Source organism: Monopterus albus, unplaced genomic scaffold (assembly GCF_001952655.1).
Source record: "Monopterus albus unplaced genomic scaffold, M_albus_1.0 scaffold6.1, whole genome shotgun sequence".
Taxonomy (NCBI): Eukaryota; Metazoa; Chordata; class Actinopteri; order Synbranchiformes; family Synbranchidae; genus Monopterus; species Monopterus albus.
The window spans coordinates 6,356,590-6,378,466 of NW_018127886.1; the positions used below are offsets into that span (position 1 = coordinate 6,356,590).

Below are 21,877 nucleotides of genomic sequence, written 5' to 3' on the forward strand. Positions count from 1 at the left end.
TTCTATGTTTAAACTAAATAAATTTTGGCAAACGGAATGAAAAAACACACTAGCTGGATTTTAATTATCAATGTTCAAGTGTTTATAGTTAAGTGGACAACATCAGTGTATGGGCCACCTGTTGGATCCCAGTTATCAGTGACCAAGTATTGGCTGACAGGGTAAAACAACAAAGTGGTTGCTAGAAGAAACCCTGGAGGGGTGACTACCAGAAGTCAGTGGATATAAAATATGACTGACTAATTCTGCCCTGTTTGTCCCTCTTCTCCAACCAGGGCTCCATGTTACTGGAGGAGGCTACCAACAGCTCCTCTCACAGCTCTCAGAATGGCACCACACAAGAACCTGTCCCTCCACCACCTCCGCCACCTCCTCCCCCAAGCAACCCGACGCCAACACCCCCTCCACCTCCTCCGTTGCCCCAGGAGATGCCAAGCACTCAGAATAATGCTAGCACCACTCCAACCAACAACAACAACCAGCGACGCCCATCTTCCTCATCAGGAAGTGAGTGTTCCTTGATGATTTTTCCCCTCGATTTCTATCCCCTTTTTGTTTCTACTGTTGTCTGGCACTAAACATTTGTTAATGGTTCTTATAAAATAAATGCATGCATGTTTTTCTGGTGAAATGGTTGCTTATGCACATTACTGTGCAGTTATTAGAAAGCAGACTTCCTAGTATCATGGCCACAATTTCATCTCAATGGGCAAAAAGAGTTGGTTGACCCTAGCTTTTTAAATAACAGGTTATAAATTAATGATGTTGAGCTACAATTACCATGAGAACTAATTTAGTGTTCAGTTATTTCCTTAAGTGCCCTGCTACTCTCTGACAGTGGACATGTTCCCCTACTTACAGGGAAATTATAACTGTCAGTAAGCCACTGTTTGTCTATTGTTTTTCTGTTTGTTTGTTTTCCCCCTTTATGCTTCCTGTGGTCTATCCTCACTGCTGCTTTATCAAGGCGGGGATATTTCAGAGGGAGGGGCACTAGGACAAATGAAGTGTACAGACTGCAAACCAGTCTTAACTAAATCAGTTCACTGTGTCACACATTACAGTAGGCTCACTACAGGCTTTCACATCATTGGCTTTTATTTATGATAGGCTTTTAAAATTGTCGTCGAGTTTTCTATATAAATACTTCACCACTGTTGCCAACTTATATCACACAGTGATTCCTGTGGTGCGTCCAGCTAAACAATGTCTAAAAATCCTTTTTGGAGGATTAAAAGCCCCATTGATTTCATAGACAGGCAGACAAAAGAGCAACGCGTACAGAAAGCATCTGTGTCACTCACAAGTTGACAAATCAGGAAGGTTCACTGCAAATTAAAACACGACCACAGTAACAAATGTCAGAGTCAGAAAGATAAGCAACTCTTCTCTATTCTCAAAACACTGGCTGAGCTGAACCCTGTTTATTTTTCTTACTTTTTTTGCAGTAGTAAAATACTGACCATCACAGTAGAAATGTTCAATTAATTTGAAGTAATCAATAATTAATGGTTTTATTCTCTCAAATTTCCATCCATTTTACAACAAGCTGAATACATTTCAGTACAGTGAATATTAACCAAGGGGAAAAAACCTGTTTTGGTTTGAGAATATACTCTAGAATAATTTTTTAGACAAAGGTATTTTCATTGTACCGAACTATTTTTCTTATAATCAGTGCAACAGCCACATAGGTAGTGCTGAGTATCAAACACTTTTATGGCATAGATCAAATTACTTTACAATACCAGAGTACTGAAAAATGTTGAGTATCAAAAATGCTTTTCTACATTTTTATTTATTGATGGTAATGGTAACGGAAGTTAAGGTTGTTTTAAATAGGTTGACTGTGTTATGAAACAGCTTTGAGTGCAGGAAATGAAAAATAAAACTAATTATCTGTACCAAAGTGTGTACGGCTGTAAGTATGAATATTTTCTTTGTTAAAACTGATTTTATAAAATTGGTATTGGAAAAAATATCATTTAGAAACTGATATCGAAGTCAAAGTATTAGTACCAGGGATGATACCCAGCCCTACACACAGGGTGTGAATAATAAAAGGGAAATGCTAGTTTAGGGCAGAATTTTTAGTGAAAGCCTGTTTGTCATGGAGATGGTATGTGAGACAGGTTATCTCAAACAGAGGTTTAAGTGAAGGATCAATTACAGTATAATATAGCGTCAACACATTTAAGCACATTTGAACACATTTAAGCACATTTGTATATTCTATGCATTTTACTTTGTGCAATTGTCTCATCTGTTTATACTCAGCCTTTGCGTAATTGCAGAATATCAATAAAACACTCAGAGATAAAGAAGCTAGTATTTGCTCACTAATGGCATAATCAGTGCTAATGCATTAATGAAGCAGTAAACAGGCAGTTAGGAGGTCATAAAATTAAAATCTACCAACACATCCGAGAGCTCCACATGAATTTACAGCTCAAATCATTGTTGAGAGGATGGAAACAAACCAGGTGGCTGGCTGAAAATGCCGCTCAACACTGTAGGTGGTTACATCTTCTCTACTGTTTTCTATTGATCTTTATCTCAAGCTCTAAGGAGCATATGTATTTATTAATGATATCATTTGCTGTACAGAATTAATTGGGTAATGGTCAGGCAATTAGGCAGCCCTGAAATTAAAAGCCACCAACGTATCTGGGAGCTCCAGATGACTTTACAACTCGGACATGGTTTGAAACGACAGCAGCAAACCAGATTGATGACTGAACATGCTGCCAAAGCACTGTAAATGGCTGGAGGTTCTCCATAGTTTAGTACTGCTTACCTGAATGAAGAGGATCCAACTTTTTATATTACAGGAAATGTAGAGGACGCATTTCTGTCCGAAGTGCAATGTGACGGAGCAGCTGTTAACAGATGTAGCGGTGTGATCGCTCTTTAAGTTCTAAACCAGAAGCAGCAAACTCTGTGTTGTGATTTCCACAATGGAAGGCTATTTGTCAAATATTCTGTACCTGTCACAGCTCTACGCACCTTTACAGACCTGCTGAGTCAACGCCCTAAGCCTAATCAGAATTTAACCTATACACACACATAACCTTTGACTCAGAAATGCACAGTTTCAAAGGTGCATGCAAGCGCAATGAAGATTTATTCCACAATATAATCTGGGGGTGTCTACAACCAGTCTCTCTTCCTCTTTATGTAACCCAGCAAATGACCTGTATGTAGGTCATGAATGTGTGTATGAGTCAACTGTGTGCCAGGTTTACTGCGGACAGGCTTGGTCTGGTAGGATGGACTAACACAGTGGGGATTGAACAGTGACTGTGCGAGTGTGTGTGTGTGGGTATGTTAATTCCTGGCCAGCTTGCCAATGGCTCGCTGTCACTTCCAGTTACTGGTGATTCCTTTAGATTTCCCCCAACTGTGATGATGGGTCTTTAACAGAAAGCTGCTCTCTCGTCCCTGAGAGAGTGAGAAACAGACAGAGAGAGCAAGGCAGAGTAAGGAGGGGTGGTAGGCTAGTGAAGCTGTGTGTCCCCACTGTGGTCACCTCAACAGGGATCTTTTTCATGGGAGACATCAATTCCATTCCAAGTCAAAATTGAGCTATCGATGAGGGGCTGATGAGCTTCAGTTCACTGGAGGTTTGCATTCACTAAGACAGGTGAGGTAGCTGTTGACATTTTGGTGTGTTTAGGCCATAATATGTGAACTTCAGAATCCTAAAATTAATGTGCAGCTGGTTATACATCCATTATAAAGTTTCATTTGACTGTTTTACATTAACATCCTAAGTGAGGATTTCTGTAGCCTGCTACACAGCATACTGTAATACAGTGGAGTTTAACCTTTTAGGCGTGCGACCCAATGTTGGGATGTAATGATTTCACAATCCCCTGACCAGACCGTGACAGTGTAGGAATAGGAACACATATTATCACAGTCAGTAATTTAAATGTTTAATTTAACGAGGCTACATGCTTTTATGTTAAACTGGCTGAGGTCTGTGGCTCCACCCTGTCCTCTCTGCTGGAGACACACCTGCTCTGCTGCAGAGGAGCTGCTGGTCTCAGAATTCAACCCGTTTTCATAGAGCTCATTACACGTTGCCATTAACTACATAAAGTTAGCTTTTGTTTTCTTCCCATTCACAGAAGTTCACTACATCAATCAGCATAATGAGCACCATGTGGGTTTAGTGGGTGAACGGACCAGGCATTTTGACCACCGGGAGAGTGAAAACATCGCATTTCTGCAAGTTTGTTGTGTTCAGCTTGTTCAGCGGGGGTTTGATTAATTATTCTCTCCATTACTGTTGTTGGCGTCTGTGTTGGCTTTACTTTTATTGTCCTTACTTATCTTAACATATCCCCGAACCGCTGAAATTTCTTTTCTGTTACATAACAACCGGCTCAGCCAGCATAAAGCTAATGTAATGCTGCCATTAATTGGTATTGGTGGGACAACTTTTACGAGTACGAGTAGAGTACTAGAGGGTGGTATCGGACCTGATACCTGATACTGGTATCGGCATCTTTTTCAGTGTATCCCTTTCATTCTCTCCATTTCTCAATTCAGTCTTTCTACAAGGTTTCACTTTTCTGCTCCATCCTTTTGTCTGCAGGCACAAAGTCATTCAACATGATGTCCCCCACTGGCGACAACTCAGAGCTGCTGGCAGAGATCAAAGCAGGGAAGAGCCTCAAGCCCACCCCTCACAGTAAAGGCTACACCACTGTCTATTCCAACAGTGGACCCGCAGGCAACAGTGTAGGTTCACATACTTCTGATGATACATTTATGTAACAGTCACTGACAAATAGAGAACTGCCCATTTTAGCCACAGCTTTTGCCATTACTTTTGTATTTGATGTCACTGTCCCAATTTTAAATCAATTACATGTAAATGCAAACACATGCTGACATGATCTGCAAAAGGAATCATCAAATAGTAATGATGTATCCAACATGCCTGTGAGGCTACGCCATATTGTGGTCCATCAGTGAACCCCTCAGTACAGTTTTCTTCATGATCACTTCAGTGCATTACACCACCTTCAAAGAAAAAGCAGGTTGAAATAATCAGATTTGTCCTGTTTTTGATATATAATGCCTTATCACATTGTTCCTAACTGGTGTGTTATTTAGAGAATTATTAAGATAATATCCATCCATCCATCCATTTTCCTCCGCTTATCCGGAACCGGGTTGCGGGGGCAGCAGTCTAAGCAAAGATGCCCAGACTTCCCTCTCCAGACACTTCCTCCAGCTCCTCCGGGGGAATTTCATTATTAATTTTTGGAATATATACTGTAAAAAAAGCGGGCTTCTCTTTTCACATTTACAGAGTACACATTAGCAGAGTACTAAATGGAAATACAAGGCTTTTTGCATTAAGAAAACATATGCTTGATATCCTGCTTTCCAGAAGATAAGAGACTGTTGAATAAGGTTGTGCACAGAATAACAAACATTATTTCATCAGTGGAAGAAAACTGATAAAGCAAGATTACAAAATAAAGGGTTTAAGATTTTGAAAGATCCCTCTCATGCAGCTCAAGGCCTTTTTAACTTCCTCCCCTCTCACAAGAGGCTTAGATATTCTAAAACACAAACAGCCAGATTTCAGAGTAGCACATGTCCAGCTGCTGAATACTGTTGACTTTGCACTGCATGCTGCTCACTAGGGTTTCATGGAAGGTCATCTGGAGATGAAGCGTTATTATGTATTTTGGATTTCCTGGGGGCAATAGTTTTATTGTTTTTATTATATTAATTGCTTTTAAAAATGATGTTTTTTAATCATTTTGATTCTTTCAATTGTTGTTATCTTGAGGGAGTGTATTATTGTTGGTATTGTGAACCCACCAAGACTAATGCCAATAAGCAGTGTTGATATGGCAATAGAATACTAAAACTTGAAACAGATTGAGATGGAAAGAGAAAGTGCTCAACTGCAAGGGCCAAGGTAACAACCTCTGCCCCTGCTCTGTGGACTCAAGGGTCTTTGGACCTAAAGCTGCATGTGAAGTCTTATTTTCTGTTGCCTGTAGTCTTTACACTGGCTTCATGCTGGCAGATAGATCCATTTAATGGGAAGAAAGGCTGTGTGTGTATGTCTGTGTGGGGGCATCTAAAATGCTTTGTACATTTACTATTGTTGCCCCCCTCTGAAGGGGATGATAATCAAACCATCTGTAGTGCTTCACTGCCCATGTTACCCTCCCACCTGATGAGTTATAAGGAACCATTTCTTTGACAGCAAAAAAAAAAAAAGGTAAATGATAATATTTTCCTGGAACTGAATTAAAGCTCTGTTCTCTTATTCAAATAAAGCTGCTTTGGTCTCACGAGTGAGCTGATCTGGCAGCCAGTGCCAGTGCTACTAAGTGTCTATCTAACAGCGTGTTGTGCTACAAATGCCAAGTTCACTCCGAACCAACTTCATCTCATTCGTCACTATTTCTTAATTAAACTTCAATAGTTCTGTTTTTTTGTCAACCAAATACCTATGTTGACAACTATCATTATTGAATCATAATATCACTCTGATATTCACCGACTCCTTTTTCTTCTGTAGAAATGAATACAAGGTGAACTGTACATTACTGTACAAAATATATCAAGTCTAATTAATGTTTTGCATAGTGAACAGTGAATGCACTATTTCACTTCCTACAGCTTCTAATGAATCTAACCTTGTCATTTGTTGTCACTTTCACTTTAGGCTGTAAATAAGAATTAGATTTATTGCTAAGTAATCTGCTGATTTTTTTTTTTTTTTTTTTTGGTTTTTATAAAATACCAGTAAATAGCGAAAGCCCAAAGTAAACTTGCCATTTGCTTGTTTTGTCCAACAATCAGTCCAAATCCCAAACATATACAGTTTACTATTATGTAAGACAGATAATTTCAGTAAATCCCCATATTTACAAAGTTTTGATTAACTGAGCATCAAAACAGTTGACAATTTGATCCACTTATCAACTGATCAACTAACCATTTCAGCTCTAAATTCAAACATTCAAAAGGTGCTAAATATAAATGTATTATTCTGTCACAGACTCTTTCCTGTCTGAATGGGCTGAACGTTCATTTATCATTTCTGGGTTAAATGAGCAAAATAGAAATGTATTCAAAAAAATATATAACCATGCAGATTAAAGGTAATGAGTATGTTAAACCAAAGCAATTTAAGGCCATTTTTATTTATCACTTTTTTTTCCTTAAGCTACTTGGTCCTGGAGTAAACCACGAAAACCTGATACGTGTGGATTCAAACAGGAAGTCAAGGAGCTTCAGCAAGAAACCTAGCACTGGGGACTACTATAAGACCCTGGGCACTGACACGGCTGAGCGCCACGGGAGCAGAAGCATGGCACCTAATGAAGAGGTGAGACGGATCTCAGGTTTATCTGATATTTCAGAAATCTATCCCAAAAAATCTTTCTACAGCCTTCCCTTACAAAACTGTACCAAACCAAAATTGCACCATTTTTAAAAAGTTATGACTTAGATCCACTGAGAAATAATCTCTCAAGCACCTATGTGAGTGACAGGACATGAACAATTATTTACAGAGATTGCTCTTCAAATCTGATGGATCTAATAATGGCACACTGGCCACTGTGGCCATGTAACTCTGACAGCTATACAGGGCATCATGGCCAGATGCCAGGGCAATGGCAGTCATGAAATGTATACCCTACATAAAACGAAAGTTGACGACATTAAAAAAACATTCCCATTCATTCCCAGCTCTGACTTCTGAGCTCCCAGGTAAATAGAACACAGCATAAGTCTGATGATAGCACTAGTAGATTATGTACAGTGATGTTTCTGTTGCCCATATAGTCCGTTTCACAGCACCAGAGGGCAAATATTTCAATCAACAGGTATTTAAGTTGTACCAAAATGAGGCACCAAAGTCTGCATTGTGCATCAGTCTGGTAGATACCGACTGTATAGGAACCGGTGCCATCGGCACCAGTTTTCTGTACCAAAAGTAAAAGTACTCATTATGCAGAATAGCATATTTCATATTAATGTCATATTACTGGATTACAATTATTGACACAATATTGTGTACATCACATTTAATGTTGCAGCTGGTAAAGGTGGAGCAAATTTTAATTACCTTATAAGCTTATAATTTGAAGTACGCCAGGGCATTTTGTGAGTTTGCAACCGTCAATAAAGTTAGATGATTATGTTTTATTTTGTATAGTTATTCTGATTCTGAAAAGGAACTAGCACTAAATTGATCAAATAAATGTAGTGAAGTAAAAAGTACAATATATGCCTCTAAAATATAGTGAAGTCAAAGTGAAGTCAAGTAAAAGAAATAGTCTAAGTACAGATACCTCAAAATTCTACTTAAATACAATACTTGAGTAAATGTACTTAGTTACTTTCCACCTCTGTACAATCTTATAATAACAGATTGAGTGTTATAACACAGAAGAGTTGCTTTAGAAGAACAACTACTTAGTTACTTTCTAACATTGGTAACTAATGTATGCTAGCATAGCGTAGTAAAGGGTTAATATACTGTGACCTTGTTATACTGTTTATGGTTGTGTGGGCATCTCAGCTCCTTATAAGGTGTTTTTCAGAATAAGGGTTGGTCAGATGATGGTGTGTTGGCATTAGGTTACCACCCTGACTGCACTATTTGCCTGTGCATTATGCCACTCCTTATGATAGGTAGCTTTGTGTCCGTTTGAGCTTTTGTTTTCCACCTGATGCAAAGTGCCCCCTCATTTCCATTGAGCCTCCTCCCTTTTGTGTAAACTAGGAACCTACAATGGGACAAACTCTGGACGCTCCCTGACATAAGAGCACCTAGCAGGAATTCAGCAAAGGCCAAATACCCTATAAAGAGAAGAATACCCTTAAATATTAACTTCAGGTTTTTCTGCCCAGTGATCTGTTGTAGCTACTAGCTTGTAATATTCTTGTAATTTGTTTCTTATTGTATTAAGGAATGCTTTTGGTCTTAAATGAGAAAGAGAGAAAGTTAAGTTACAACCATATCTCTAAAATCATATTAAACATAAATATGTAAAGCCTCAAGATGAAAGTGAATTTTCTTGCATTTTTGCACATGAACAAAACTATTTGTATATTGTCTGAAATTCTTAATATTTTATTGACACAGTGATTGAATGTGGTATTTCTATTAGTGAGTCAGGGTAGGCTGTAAGAATAGCACTGTACTTTCTCAAATTTTCGGTTGACATCCCTGTAATCTACCATTTTTACTACCCTCTTGCAGCCACATGCCTGCACAGGCAGCTGAATGATGACATAATATCCCAGGAGAGGGGTTGTTATAATCTCGTGGGTATCGGGGGTGGGGGTGTCCTAGGTGATATGGAGTATAATCCACATTGAGTCAATTAAGGCCTCAGTGGAGCCCCTCGTGGTCTCAGAGGCCCCCTAGCAGATGGACTGGCTAATCAGCAGAAGCAATGGCACGTGCCAACACCCATCTGGACTTGGCCCTCCCCTCAACTCTCTGGGGGGTATGAACAGAGAAGGGAGCAACAACAATGAGCACGCGTCTGAAGATAAAGGAGGGGCAGGGTCGCATTAAATGTCATGGTCCATTAACTAGCATCCAGCACTTATGGCACACTTTCAGAGTGTGTCAGACATGTGCGTGCTTGGGAGGGGGGCTGAAGCACTATCACTTGCGGTGACAGATGGCTGTGTTTTCCCTGACAGTTTCTCCCCAAGAGATTTGGTCATATTAGCTGTGTTAGTGATAGGGTATTTTGTCTTTATGAGCTGAAGATGGCAGGAAGCAGAAGGAGGACATATTAAAGGACAGCAGACATCTGTCGCTGTCGACAGTCTGTGTGCAAGAATTTAATGCTTGTTCAGCCCAGCAGGGTTTCAACTGGCATGTCAGCGTTTGTTAAATGATCAGCTTCAATGAATAAATAAAAGAATTTTTGACAAAAAAAGTCATTCAGTCACAAGCAACCATTTTGGAGACACAAATGTGGTAAGTATTTAATTTGTATATTAATAATATATTATTTTCTATGTTTAAACTAAATAAATTTTGGCAAACGGAATGAAAAAACACACTAGCTGGATTTTAATTATCAATGTTCAAGTGTTTATAGTTAAGTGGACAACATCAGTGTATGGGCCACCTGTTGGATCCCAGTTATCAGTGACCAAGTATTGGCTGACAGGGTAAAACAACAAAGTGGTTGCTAGAAGAAACCCTGGAGGGGTGACTACCAGAAGTCAGTGGATATAAAATATGACTGACTAATTCTGCCCTGTTTGTCCCTCTTCTCCAACCAGGGCTCCATGTTACTGGAGGAGGCTACCAACAGCTCCTCTCACAGCTCTCAGAATGGCACCACACAAGAACCTGTCCCTCCACCACCTCCGCCACCTCCTCCCCCAAGCAACCCGACGCCAACACCCCCTCCACCTCCTCCGTTGCCCCAGGAGATGCCAAGCACTCAGAATAATGCTAGCACCACTCCAACCAACAACAACAACCAGCGACGCCCATCTTCCTCATCAGGAAGTGAGTGTTCCTTGATGATTTTTCCCCTCGATTTCTATCCCCTTTTTGTTTCTACTGTTGTCTGGCACTAAACATTTGTTAATGGTTCTTATAAAATAAATGCATGCATGTTTTTCTGGTGAAATGGTTGCTTATGCACATTACTGTGCAGTTATTAGAAAGCAGACTTCCTAGTATCATGGCCACAATTTCATCTCAATGGGCAAAAAGAGTTGGTTGACCCTAGCTTTTTAAATAACAGGTTATAAATTAATGATGTTGAGCTACAATTACCATGAGAACTAATTTAGTGTTCAGTTATTTCCTTAAGTGCCCTGCTACTCTCTGACAGTGGACATGTTCCCCTACTTACAGGGAAATTATAACTGTCAGTAAGCCACTGTTTGTCTATTGTTTTTCTGTTTGTTTGTTTTCCCCCTTTATGCTTCCTGTGGTCTATCCTCACTGCTGCTTTATCAAGGCGGGGATATTTCAGAGGGAGGGGCACTAGGACAAATGAAGTGTACAGACTGCAAACCAGTCTTAACTAAATCAGTTCACTGTGTCACACATTACAGTAGGCTCACTACAGGCTTTCACATCATTGGCTTTTATTTATGATAGGCTTTTAAAATTGTCGTCGAGTTTTCTATATAAATACTTCACCACTGTTGCCAACTTATATCACACAGTGATTCCTGTGGTGCGTCCAGCTAAACAATGTCTAAAAATCCTTTTTGGAGGATTAAAAGCCCCATTGATTTCATAGACAGGCAGACAAAAGAGCAACGCGTACAGAAAGCATCTGTGTCACTCACAAGTTGACAAATCAGGAAGGTTCACTGCAAATTAAAACACGACCACAGTAACAAATGTCAGAGTCAGAAAGATAAGCAACTCTTCTCTATTCTCAAAACACTGGCTGAGCTGAACCCTGTTTATTTTTCTTACTTTTTTTGCAGTAGTAAAATACTGACCATCACAGTAGAAATGTTCAATTAATTTGAAGTAATCAATAATTAATGGTTTTATTCTCTCAAATTTCCATCCATTTTACAACAAGCTGAATACATTTCAGTACAGTGAATATTAACCAAGGGGAAAAAACCTGTTTTGGTTTGAGAATATACTCTAGAATAATTTTTTAGACAAAGGTATTTTCATTGTACCGAACTATTTTTCTTATAATCAGTGCAACAGCCACATAGGTAGTGCTGAGTATCAAACACTTTTATGGCATAGATCAAATTACTTTACAATACCAGAGTACTGAAAAATGTTGAGTATCAAAAATGCTTTTCTACATTTTTATTTATTGATGGTAATGGTAACGGAAGTTAAGGTTGTTTTAAATAGGTTGACTGTGTTATGAAACAGCTTTGAGTGCAGGAAATGAAAAATAAAACTAATTATCTGTACCAAAGTGTGTACGGCTGTAAGTATGAATATTTTCTTTGTTAAAACTGATTTTATAAAATTGGTATTGGAAAAAATATCATTTAGAAACTGATATCGAAGTCAAAGTATTAGTACCAGGGATGATACCCAGCCCTACACACAGGGTGTGAATAATAAAAGGGAAATGCTAGTTTAGGGCAGAATTTTTAGTGAAAGCCTGTTTGTCATGGAGATGGTATGTGAGACAGGTTATCTCAAACAGAGGTTTAAGTGAAGGATCAATTACAGTATAATATAGCGTCAACACATTTAAGCACATTTGAACACATTTAAGCACATTTGTATATTCTATGCATTTTACTTTGTGCAATTGTCTCATCTGTTTATACTCAGCCTTTGCGTAATTGCAGAATATCAATAAAACACTCAGAGATAAAGAAGCTAGTATTTGCTCACTAATGGCATAATCAGTGCTAATGCATTAATGAAGCAGTAAACAGGCAGTTAGGAGGTCATAAAATTAAAATCTACCAACACATCCGAGAGCTCCACATGAATTTACAGCTCAAATCATTGTTGAGAGGATGGAAACAAACCAGGTGGCTGGCTGAAAATGCCGCTCAACACTGTAGGTGGTTACATCTTCTCTACTGTTTTCTATTGATCTTTATCTCAAGCTCTAAGGAGCATATGTATTTATTAATGATATCATTTGCTGTACAGAATTAATTGGGTAATGGTCAGGCAATTAGGCAGCCCTGAAATTAAAAGCCACCAACGTATCTGGGAGCTCCAGATGACTTTACAACTCGGACATGGTTTGAAACGACAGCAGCAAACCAGATTGATGACTGAACATGCTGCCAAAGCACTGTAAATGGCTGGAGGTTCTCCATAGTTTAGTACTGCTTACCTGAATGAAGAGGATCCAACTTTTTATATTACAGGAAATGTAGAGGACGCATTTCTGTCCGAAGTGCAATGTGACGGAGCAGCTGTTAACAGATGTAGCGGTGTGATCGCTCTTTAAGTTCTAAACCAGAAGCAGCAAACTCTGTGTTGTGATTTCCACAATGGAAGGCTATTTGTCAAATATTCTGTACCTGTCACAGCTCTACGCACCTTTACAGACCTGCTGAGTCAACGCCCTAAGCCTAATCAGAATTTAACCTATACACACACATAACCTTTGACTCAGAAATGCACAGTTTCAAAGGTGCATGCAAGCGCAATGAAGATTTATTCCACAATATAATCTGGGGGTGTCTACAACCAGTCTCTCTTCCTCTTTATGTAACCCAGCAAATGACCTGTATGTAGGTCATGAATGTGTGTATGAGTCAACTGTGTGCCAGGTTTACTGCGGACAGGCTTGGTCTGGTAGGATGGACTAACACAGTGGGGATTGAACAGTGACTGTGCGAGTGTGTGTGTGTGGGTATGTTAATTCCTGGCCAGCTTGCCAATGGCTCGCTGTCACTTCCAGTTACTGGTGATTCCTTTAGATTTCCCCCAACTGTGATGATGGGTCTTTAACAGAAAGCTGCTCTCTCGTCCCTGAGAGAGTGAGAAACAGACAGAGAGAGCAAGGCAGAGTAAGGAGGGGTGGTAGGCTAGTGAAGCTGTGTGTCCCCACTGTGGTCACCTCAACAGGGATCTTTTTCATGGGAGACATCAATTCCATTCCAAGTCAAAATTGAGCTATCGATGAGGGGCTGATGAGCTTCAGTTCACTGGAGGTTTGCATTCACTAAGACAGGTGAGGTAGCTGTTGACATTTTGGTGTGTTTAGGCCATAATATGTGAACTTCAGAATCCTAAAATTAATGTGCAGCTGGTTATACATCCATTATAAAGTTTCATTTGACTGTTTTACATTAACATCCTAAGTGAGGATTTCTGTAGCCTGCTACACAGCATACTGTAATACAGTGGAGTTTAACCTTTTAGGCGTGCGACCCAATGTTGGGATGTAATGATTTCACAATCCCCTGACCAGACCGTGACAGTGTAGGAATAGGAACACATATTATCACAGTCAGTAATTTAAATGTTTAATTTAACGAGGCTACATGCTTTTATGTTAAACTGGCTGAGGTCTGTGGCTCCACCCTGTCCTCTCTGCTGGAGACACACCTGCTCTGCTGCAGAGGAGCTGCTGGTCTCAGAATTCAACCCGTTTTCATAGAGCTCATTACACGTTGCCATTAACTACATAAAGTTAGCTTTTGTTTTCTTCCCATTCACAGAAGTTCACTACATCAATCAGCATAATGAGCACCATGTGGGTTTAGTGGGTGAACGGACCAGGCATTTTGACCACCGGGAGAGTGAAAACATCGCATTTCTGCAAGTTTGTTGTGTTCAGCTTGTTCAGCGGGGGTTTGATTAATTATTCTCTCCATTACTGTTGTTGGCGTCTGTGTTGGCTTTACTTTTATTGTCCTTACTTATCTTAACATATCCCCGAACCGCTGAAATTTCTTTTCTGTTACATAACAACCGGCTCAGCCAGCATAAAGCTAATGTAATGCTGCCATTAATTGGTATTGGTGGGACAACTTTTACGAGTACGAGTAGAGTACTAGAGGGTGGTATCGGACCTGATACCTGATACTGGTATCGGCATCTTTTTCAGTGTATCCCTTTCATTCTCTCCATTTCTCAATTCAGTCTTTCTACAAGGTTTCACTTTTCTGCTCCATCCTTTTGTCTGCAGGCACAAAGTCATTCAACATGATGTCCCCCACTGGCGACAACTCAGAGCTGCTGGCAGAGATCAAAGCAGGGAAGAGCCTCAAGCCCACCCCTCACAGTAAAGGCTACACCACTGTCTATTCCAACAGTGGACCCGCAGGCAACAGTGTAGGTTCACATACTTCTGATGATACATTTATGTAACAGTCACTGACAAATAGAGAACTGCCCATTTTAGCCACAGCTTTTGCCATTACTTTTGTATTTGATGTCACTGTCCCAATTTTAAATCAATTACATGTAAATGCAAACACATGCTGACATGATCTGCAAAAGGAATCATCAAATAGTAATGATGTATCCAACATGCCTGTGAGGCTACGCCATATTGTGGTCCATCAGTGAACCCCTCAGTACAGTTTTCTTCATGATCACTTCAGTGCATTACACCACCTTCAAAGAAAAAGCAGGTTGAAATAATCAGATTTGTCCTGTTTTTGATATATAATGCCTTATCACATTGTTCCTAACTGGTGTGTTATTTAGAGAATTATTAAGATAATATCCATCCATCCATCCATTTTCCTCCGCTTATCCGGAACCGGGTTGCGGGGGCAGCAGTCTAAGCAAAGATGCCCAGACTTCCCTCTCCAGACACTTCCTCCAGCTCCTCCGGGGGAACCTAGGAAGGCGCCCAGGAGGCATCCGAAACAGATGCCCGAGCCTCCTCAGCTGGCTCCTCTCGATGTGGAGGAGCAGCAGTTCTACTCTGAGCTCCTCCCGGGTGACTGAGCTCCTCACCCTATCACTAAGGGTGCGCCTGGCCACCCTGTGGAGGAAGCTCATTTCGGCCGCCTGTATCCAGGATCTTGCCCTTTCAGTCATTACCCAAAGCTCATGACCATAGGTGAGAGTCAGAATGTAGATCGACCAGTAAATTGAGAGCTTCGCCTTACAGCTCAGCTCCTTCTTCACCACGAAGGACCGGTACATTGACCGCATTACTGCAGAAGCTGCACCGATCCGCCTGTCAATCTCCCGTTCCATCCTTCCCTCACTCGTGAATGAGACCCCGAGATACTTGAACTCCTCCACTTGAGGCAGGAACTCTCCACCATCCTGAAGGGAACAAGCTGCTGTTTATCTGACTGAGAACCATGGCCTCGGACTTGGAGGTGCTGATTCTCATCCCGGCCACTTCACACTCGGCTGCAAACCGCCCCAGTGCACGCTGGAGGTCCTGGTTTGATGGAGCAGGACAACATCATCTGGAAAAAGCAGAGACGAACTCCTGTGGTCCCCACACCGAACTCCCTCCGGCCCCTGGCTGCACCTAGAAATTCTGTCCATAAAAGTAATGAACAGAACTGGTTACAAAGGGCAGCCCTGCCGGAGTCCAACATGCACCGGGAAAAAGTCTGACTATTAAGATAATAGTTGCTGGTTAAAGTAAACATATAAAAATCCACCAGTTATCAGTTTTGTCACATTCTCCTGTTTATCTGTCTTTTATTTTCCTCCAGGGAAATACTACATCTCCACCAGAGACACACACATCTAGCCCGCCAGCCAAGCTGCCATCCCCTTCACCATCCAATCCGACTGTCACCTCTCCACCCACCACCCCAAGTCCAAGCCCCAGTCCTACTCGTTCTGGATCTGCTGGGACCATGTCAACCTCTGAGAGCTCAGAGCAACTGTCCTCCAACTCTGTGATCAATGGGACCAGTGGTGGTGGCACAGCAGGAGCAGAGTCAGGGCAGAAGACTAGCCTTGCAGATGTGGAGCTGCTAGTGCCCACTCATGATGAACAGGGAAAACCAATCCCTGAATGGAAGAGGCAGGTGATGGTGCGAAAGCTTCAGCTCAAGATGCAAGAGGAGGAAGAGCATAAGCGCAAGGTAGGCATGATGTTGTAGTCGTGTCTTAGCTATCCCTTTTGTGGTCCTGCAAATTTACAATGCTCTTTAACTAATGCTCTTTAAAAAATTAACACAAAAAGGATAGCTGGTACTTGGATTTGAGTGTGGATTGATTTTGAATTATGAGCTTGTATAATGTATTTTTAATATTTATGCATGACGTGTTTTGCTTTTTTAAATTAGTTGAGCGAGAACCATGCAATGGGAGTCAAGCCTAGTTCATTTGGCATTTATGATTTCTTGACATGATAGCTGAAGACGAGTGTCTCTGTGTTGTCAGTAAGCCACAGTTAGGGGATTTTTCAGCATTTCCTTTCACCTAAGTACAGTATAAGGCAAGGCTATACATATCTGCAAAATAACTGCCGTGGCTAGAGTTATGTATACGAAGGTTTCAGTCAATGAACGGAACTTGTTTCATAAATAAATTCTGTTCTAATCTATTTGGCTCTACCTCTTCCTCTTTTAATGAACAGTCACTACAGTGTGTGGTAATAATATGTGTATTTAGACAAAGTTTTTATTTGTTATGAATACTGTAGCAATCTGAACACCTGTTTGTCCTGTGTAATACAAGGACTCCATGCAACTGACTAAATTTGACTATAAAATAATTTCTTAAGGATTATTATTTTATACTCTTAAATGATCCAACAGGTAGCAATTTGTCTCCGACAATGTGATGCCGACATTGCATTTTGTTTATTGACATGTGCCGGCATCATTACTATGTCTAACTGGCTGTTGGGCCTAACAGTGTTAAGCCAAGCTAAACAGAGTATGTTAGTGATGCCGTTTCCCCTGTAAATAGCAGAGAGTAACAATATTTGTAATATGTCGACATCCAGGTGCTCACTATGAAATACTTCTTTGTGTCTTTAAGCACCTCAATGCATGTCTCATTTTTCATATGTATAGTGTTTATTAATACCAACAGGCTTTTTGGAGTGCAGTGAAGTGAATACTTTGCTACAATGCCCATCACAGCCTTAACACACTTGACTAACAGATTCACAGTGTGGGATGGTGTTTGGTGGAGTTTTGTGACTTTACATTGTTACATGCTGATTCAGTGGTGTGATGCTGGGCCCATTCACACTACAGGTCAACCAGTATTAATAAACAAACTAAAGAAAAAACAATAATAATAACAATAACTAAATTTGTATAGTATTTTACTCTTAGTTACCAATGTGCATGCAGTGAAACAGTATGACATCTCCATTCAAATTGTTTTTTGTTTTTCTTGCCAGCAGATCATGATCTGTTAAAGAGTATCTCCACATCAAGTCCTTTTCTTGTGCTGATCTCTCTGGGTTGATAGTTTCAACTTTGTTGCACCTTTAACCACACCCAGTGTGGTTTCCTATCACTCTTGGGTGTGGAGTGAACTGCACCTGTCTGTTGCGCTGGTGCCAGTACCCAACAGTCATGTAACATTATATTCGAGTTGTGGACAGAAGGTCAACAAGATGAAAAGTTGAATTGCTGGATGGCATTAAAAACTGAATTATCAGTGTTAGTGTAGTTACTCTTTAAACTAATAATATAAAAATATCACTAAAAATTGGAGAAAGAAACTGTTAAGGACTGAGCAAAAGCTTTGCGGTATCAGATGCCTAAAAAGTCTAATATTGTAACAATATTTTCTACATTCTATTTATTGATGTTGGTATAATTGACTCAAAATTAAAGTAGAAACCTTTGCGCTTGTAACGAGGCAGTGCCATTGCACCACTAAATCCATGTAAAACCTGTGTGTCAGGATGGATTTGCACTGAAGCATGTGTTCACAGAGGAAATTCAAGCTGAAGGAATCCCTCCCTGCTTCCCTTTTTTCTTGTCTTTTGGTCTCCTTTGGCCTCTGATTTAGTTTGCAACAAGTCGGCACTACCAGCCTCAGGAATGGCACTACTCCCATGTCCACAATGCCATTCTGGGCCCATTTGGGGAACTGATGACTGAAGCCGACCTAAACCGCATTGAGAAGCAAATTGAGAACCTGCAGGTCATGCACAAGGTCTCAGAAGTTGAGAAGGAACTGGAAGAACTAGAACTTGAGCTTCACCAGCTCCTACCAGTTTCTGTTGCCCTCAATGAAGGTCACTTTTCAGTCAATCCAAAGCAGGTGCATGGCAAAGCTGAAGATCTTCCAGCCTGGTGCAGCAAGATTTCTACCTTACTCAAGAGTATGGCTGTTCTTCTTGCCACTCTGGGGGGTAAAGAAATAGGCATCTTGAATCTTATATGTCCGGGATATTCTCAAGAAGAGACAAGGAATATAAACACTCGTCAGACTGAAACAGCAGGATCGGCAAGTACTGGATTTATTGGACGATCTCAATCCTTCTCAACGAGACACGATGTGGAGAGGGAGATAAAGCAGTGTGGAGTTTCTGTGAGGAACCTTAAGGCCAATTATGAAATTCAGAATCAACCGCAGCCTGCAGTCAAAGCAAATAGTTTATACAGACGCAACGGGTCACTCCCTGTGATAAGTGAGTCGAGTTACACTCCAGAAGCAATTCATGAGGATGATGTCCCTTGTTCCTCTACCATGATCCTCGAGTCCAATACCAATGGAGATTTACCTTCAGTGGTGGAATCAGGCTTACTACTTGTTGAAGAACCAGTTATCATTGCATCTAATGCTCCTCTAACATATGTGCCCCCTGAGATAATGGCTACAGCTAACATTGAACAGTTCGACCAGGTTGTTTCCACAGACCCTATTTTAAATAACAATCAACAAACAAGAAGCTTGGAGGTGCAGACAGATCTAAGCTATGTCCAGGAATGTATTGAAATGAGGAAAGAGAGAATTGTCCTCCTGTTCCTTGAACACTGGCGCAAGTACACCATTTCTGAAGCTTATCGAACTAAATATACGGGCAAAAGAGGAAATCACTTAGACGTGGGCTGGGAGGACTACAACCAATTTAGTGCAGAGACTGGAGGTGAGATACAGAGTGAGGATGACAGACTGCTCCTTTTCATGAAGTCAAAGCAGGTAGTAGGGAATCTGATTGGTCACTGGAGGACAATAATGAGTCAAGTACCCACACGCCAAATACGCAGGCTGAGTCGTGCCCAGATGATCTACTGGCCAGAGCACTTCTTGCCACACGTCAATGGGTCACCTGTGAGCTACGAAAGCTTAACCCTTGACCTTTTCATGGTTGGATACTTCCAGTTGCTGGAAATGAACATGTCCCGCAGTGAGCGCAAATTTCGCCACCTCTTGTGTTACGAGATGTTTGACCGTCTTGGTAGCCATAAATGGGAGTTCATAAGGCAGTTTCACAAAGAAGTCATGGAGGAAATTGAGAAAGGGAATCGAGATTGGTTGGATGGTTTTGAAGACATAAAGCTTAAGTATTTTGGAGACTCAAATGATGGGGGAGGTGTGATGATGGCTTCTCTGTACTCTGTGTCTCCTGACATGTCTATAATGCCAATGCAGGAACCACTTCCTCCCCCACCTTCTCATCCTCCACCTCCTCCACCAACTACATATCCTGCACCCCCACCTCCAATAGCATCACCATATCCTACCCTACCAGCCTCACAATCAGATGTTTTTCCATCATCATCACTTGCTGCTGCTGCCCATGATGGTGCATCTGACAATGGCCACTGGAGGGATGCTAAAGTCAGTGAGCAGACATCATTAAGTGAGACTGTGATTTCTAATGGTAAAAGTTCAGAACGGGATGATATGCAGAAGTTAGCAACTGAAACTCTACAACACACTGATGTGACAGCAAAAGCAAAGACACAACAGGACATAACAGAACGCACACACCTTGATCCAGTGAAAGCCATTCCACTTGTTACTGCTGAAATCATAAAGGAACCTCATGTTGATAAACCACCACCCAGAGATGAACCGAATGAAGCCTCAATTCAAGTCATCTATGAGCTGAAAGAGTTTAGCAATGAGGAAATCATAAAATACATTGACCGAAGCTTTGCTTTTTGGAAAGAAAAGGAAGCAGAGCTTTTTGATATCTAACAACTGTGGACTAAGGGTCCACTAAAAGCCCAGTTCACTTGTATAACCAAATAGAAAATGCACAAAGAGCAGGATCAGGGTGATCTGTGGAGTGTGATGAGAGAGGAAACTAATCTGGTGTGTTTGGGCCATGTCACGTAAGTGACTTAACTGCAGCAAAGCAAAGAGCATCCACTTAGCTGACCTGACTTTACCATTTGCATTTGCTTAAGTGGATGTCAAGAAAGCTTGTGATGTCAAAAGAAACTGAATCCAGTATTGTTTGCCATTACACTGCTTCTTGGAAAACATGTTTTTAAAGGATAAAAAATTGCCATATAAGTTGTATTGTTTTTGTTTAGATGATCTTTGTAATGAATGAACTAGTAAAACATTGCACACTTGATTTATAAGGGATTTCATGTTGAGATGGTTTCTGTGACTCCATATCTCAGAAAGGCAAAGGATTCACTTCACAGTTCCAAAGAGTATCTGGTTAGGTACTACAAATAGTCACCATTTAATAAAACTTAACCTTTCATTCCTGACACCCGGTGATGGGGAGCATGGTATTATTTTAACTGCCATTTGTATCTTGAACTCAAAGGCAACAAAACTAGTGAGTTTGCAAGATTTTAAGGTTTACTTGTTTTTGTCTGTGAGCTCATGATTTTATTAATATATTGTGTGCCTTTCAAAATACACTACAAAGATTAGCAGGTATGGTAAATGTAAGTCAGAGAGAAACAGCAGATTTTGTTATGTTACTCATTTGAGTTAATCATTCAGTCATTTCGAACTTGAACATTTCTGTCAGCAAATGAAAGCATTCACCTGACAAAGCTTTTGTCCAAATGAAACACCAAATTAAGAGTTCTCCAAGATCTGTTCTGTCATTTTGTCACCCCATTCATATCTTGAGTGTTTGCGAGATTGGCTCAAATTTCTGTATATTATTTGACTTATACATTGCTCGTAGAAATAAAGTTTGTTGACATTTTATGATTATATGGTTTCAGTAGCTCCAACACAATTCTACATTAACTGTTGGGGGTTCCTCTTCTGATGAATATTTAATTGTTTCTATCACAGTGATAGCCTAAATAATTACCCTACTATACAGCACATACCAGTGAAAGAGCTGCTGTCAAACACCGAGCTCTTGAATATGTTATCCTCCAATGTGAGGTTTGCTGCTGTGATAACTACACTATTCTCATAGTGCATCTACTGCAGCGTCAAGATTACCTCCAAATAACCCTCTTAGCACCACCTGCTGCCATGCTATCCTTGGCTTAGGGAAGCCATAAGGAGGTTACAGTGAATGTTGATCAACTCACAGTCCAAACTATC

General features: G+C 40.6%; 1 protein-coding gene across 1 annotated transcript in view; it reads left to right on the plus strand.

Moving 5' to 3' along the window:
* The window catches only part of espn (espin), a 52,308-nt gene that overhangs the window by 22,459 nt on the left and 7,972 nt on the right, over nucleotides 1–21,877 (plus strand). The window contains exons 9-11 of the mRNA XM_020617638.1: nucleotides 276–507; nucleotides 4,604–4,753; nucleotides 16,154–16,509. Coding sequence (XP_020473294.1) covers nucleotides 276–507; nucleotides 4,604–4,753; nucleotides 16,154–16,509 — 738 coding nt within the window. The remainder of the gene's footprint in view (nucleotides 1–275; nucleotides 508–4,603; nucleotides 4,754–16,153; nucleotides 16,510–21,877) is intronic.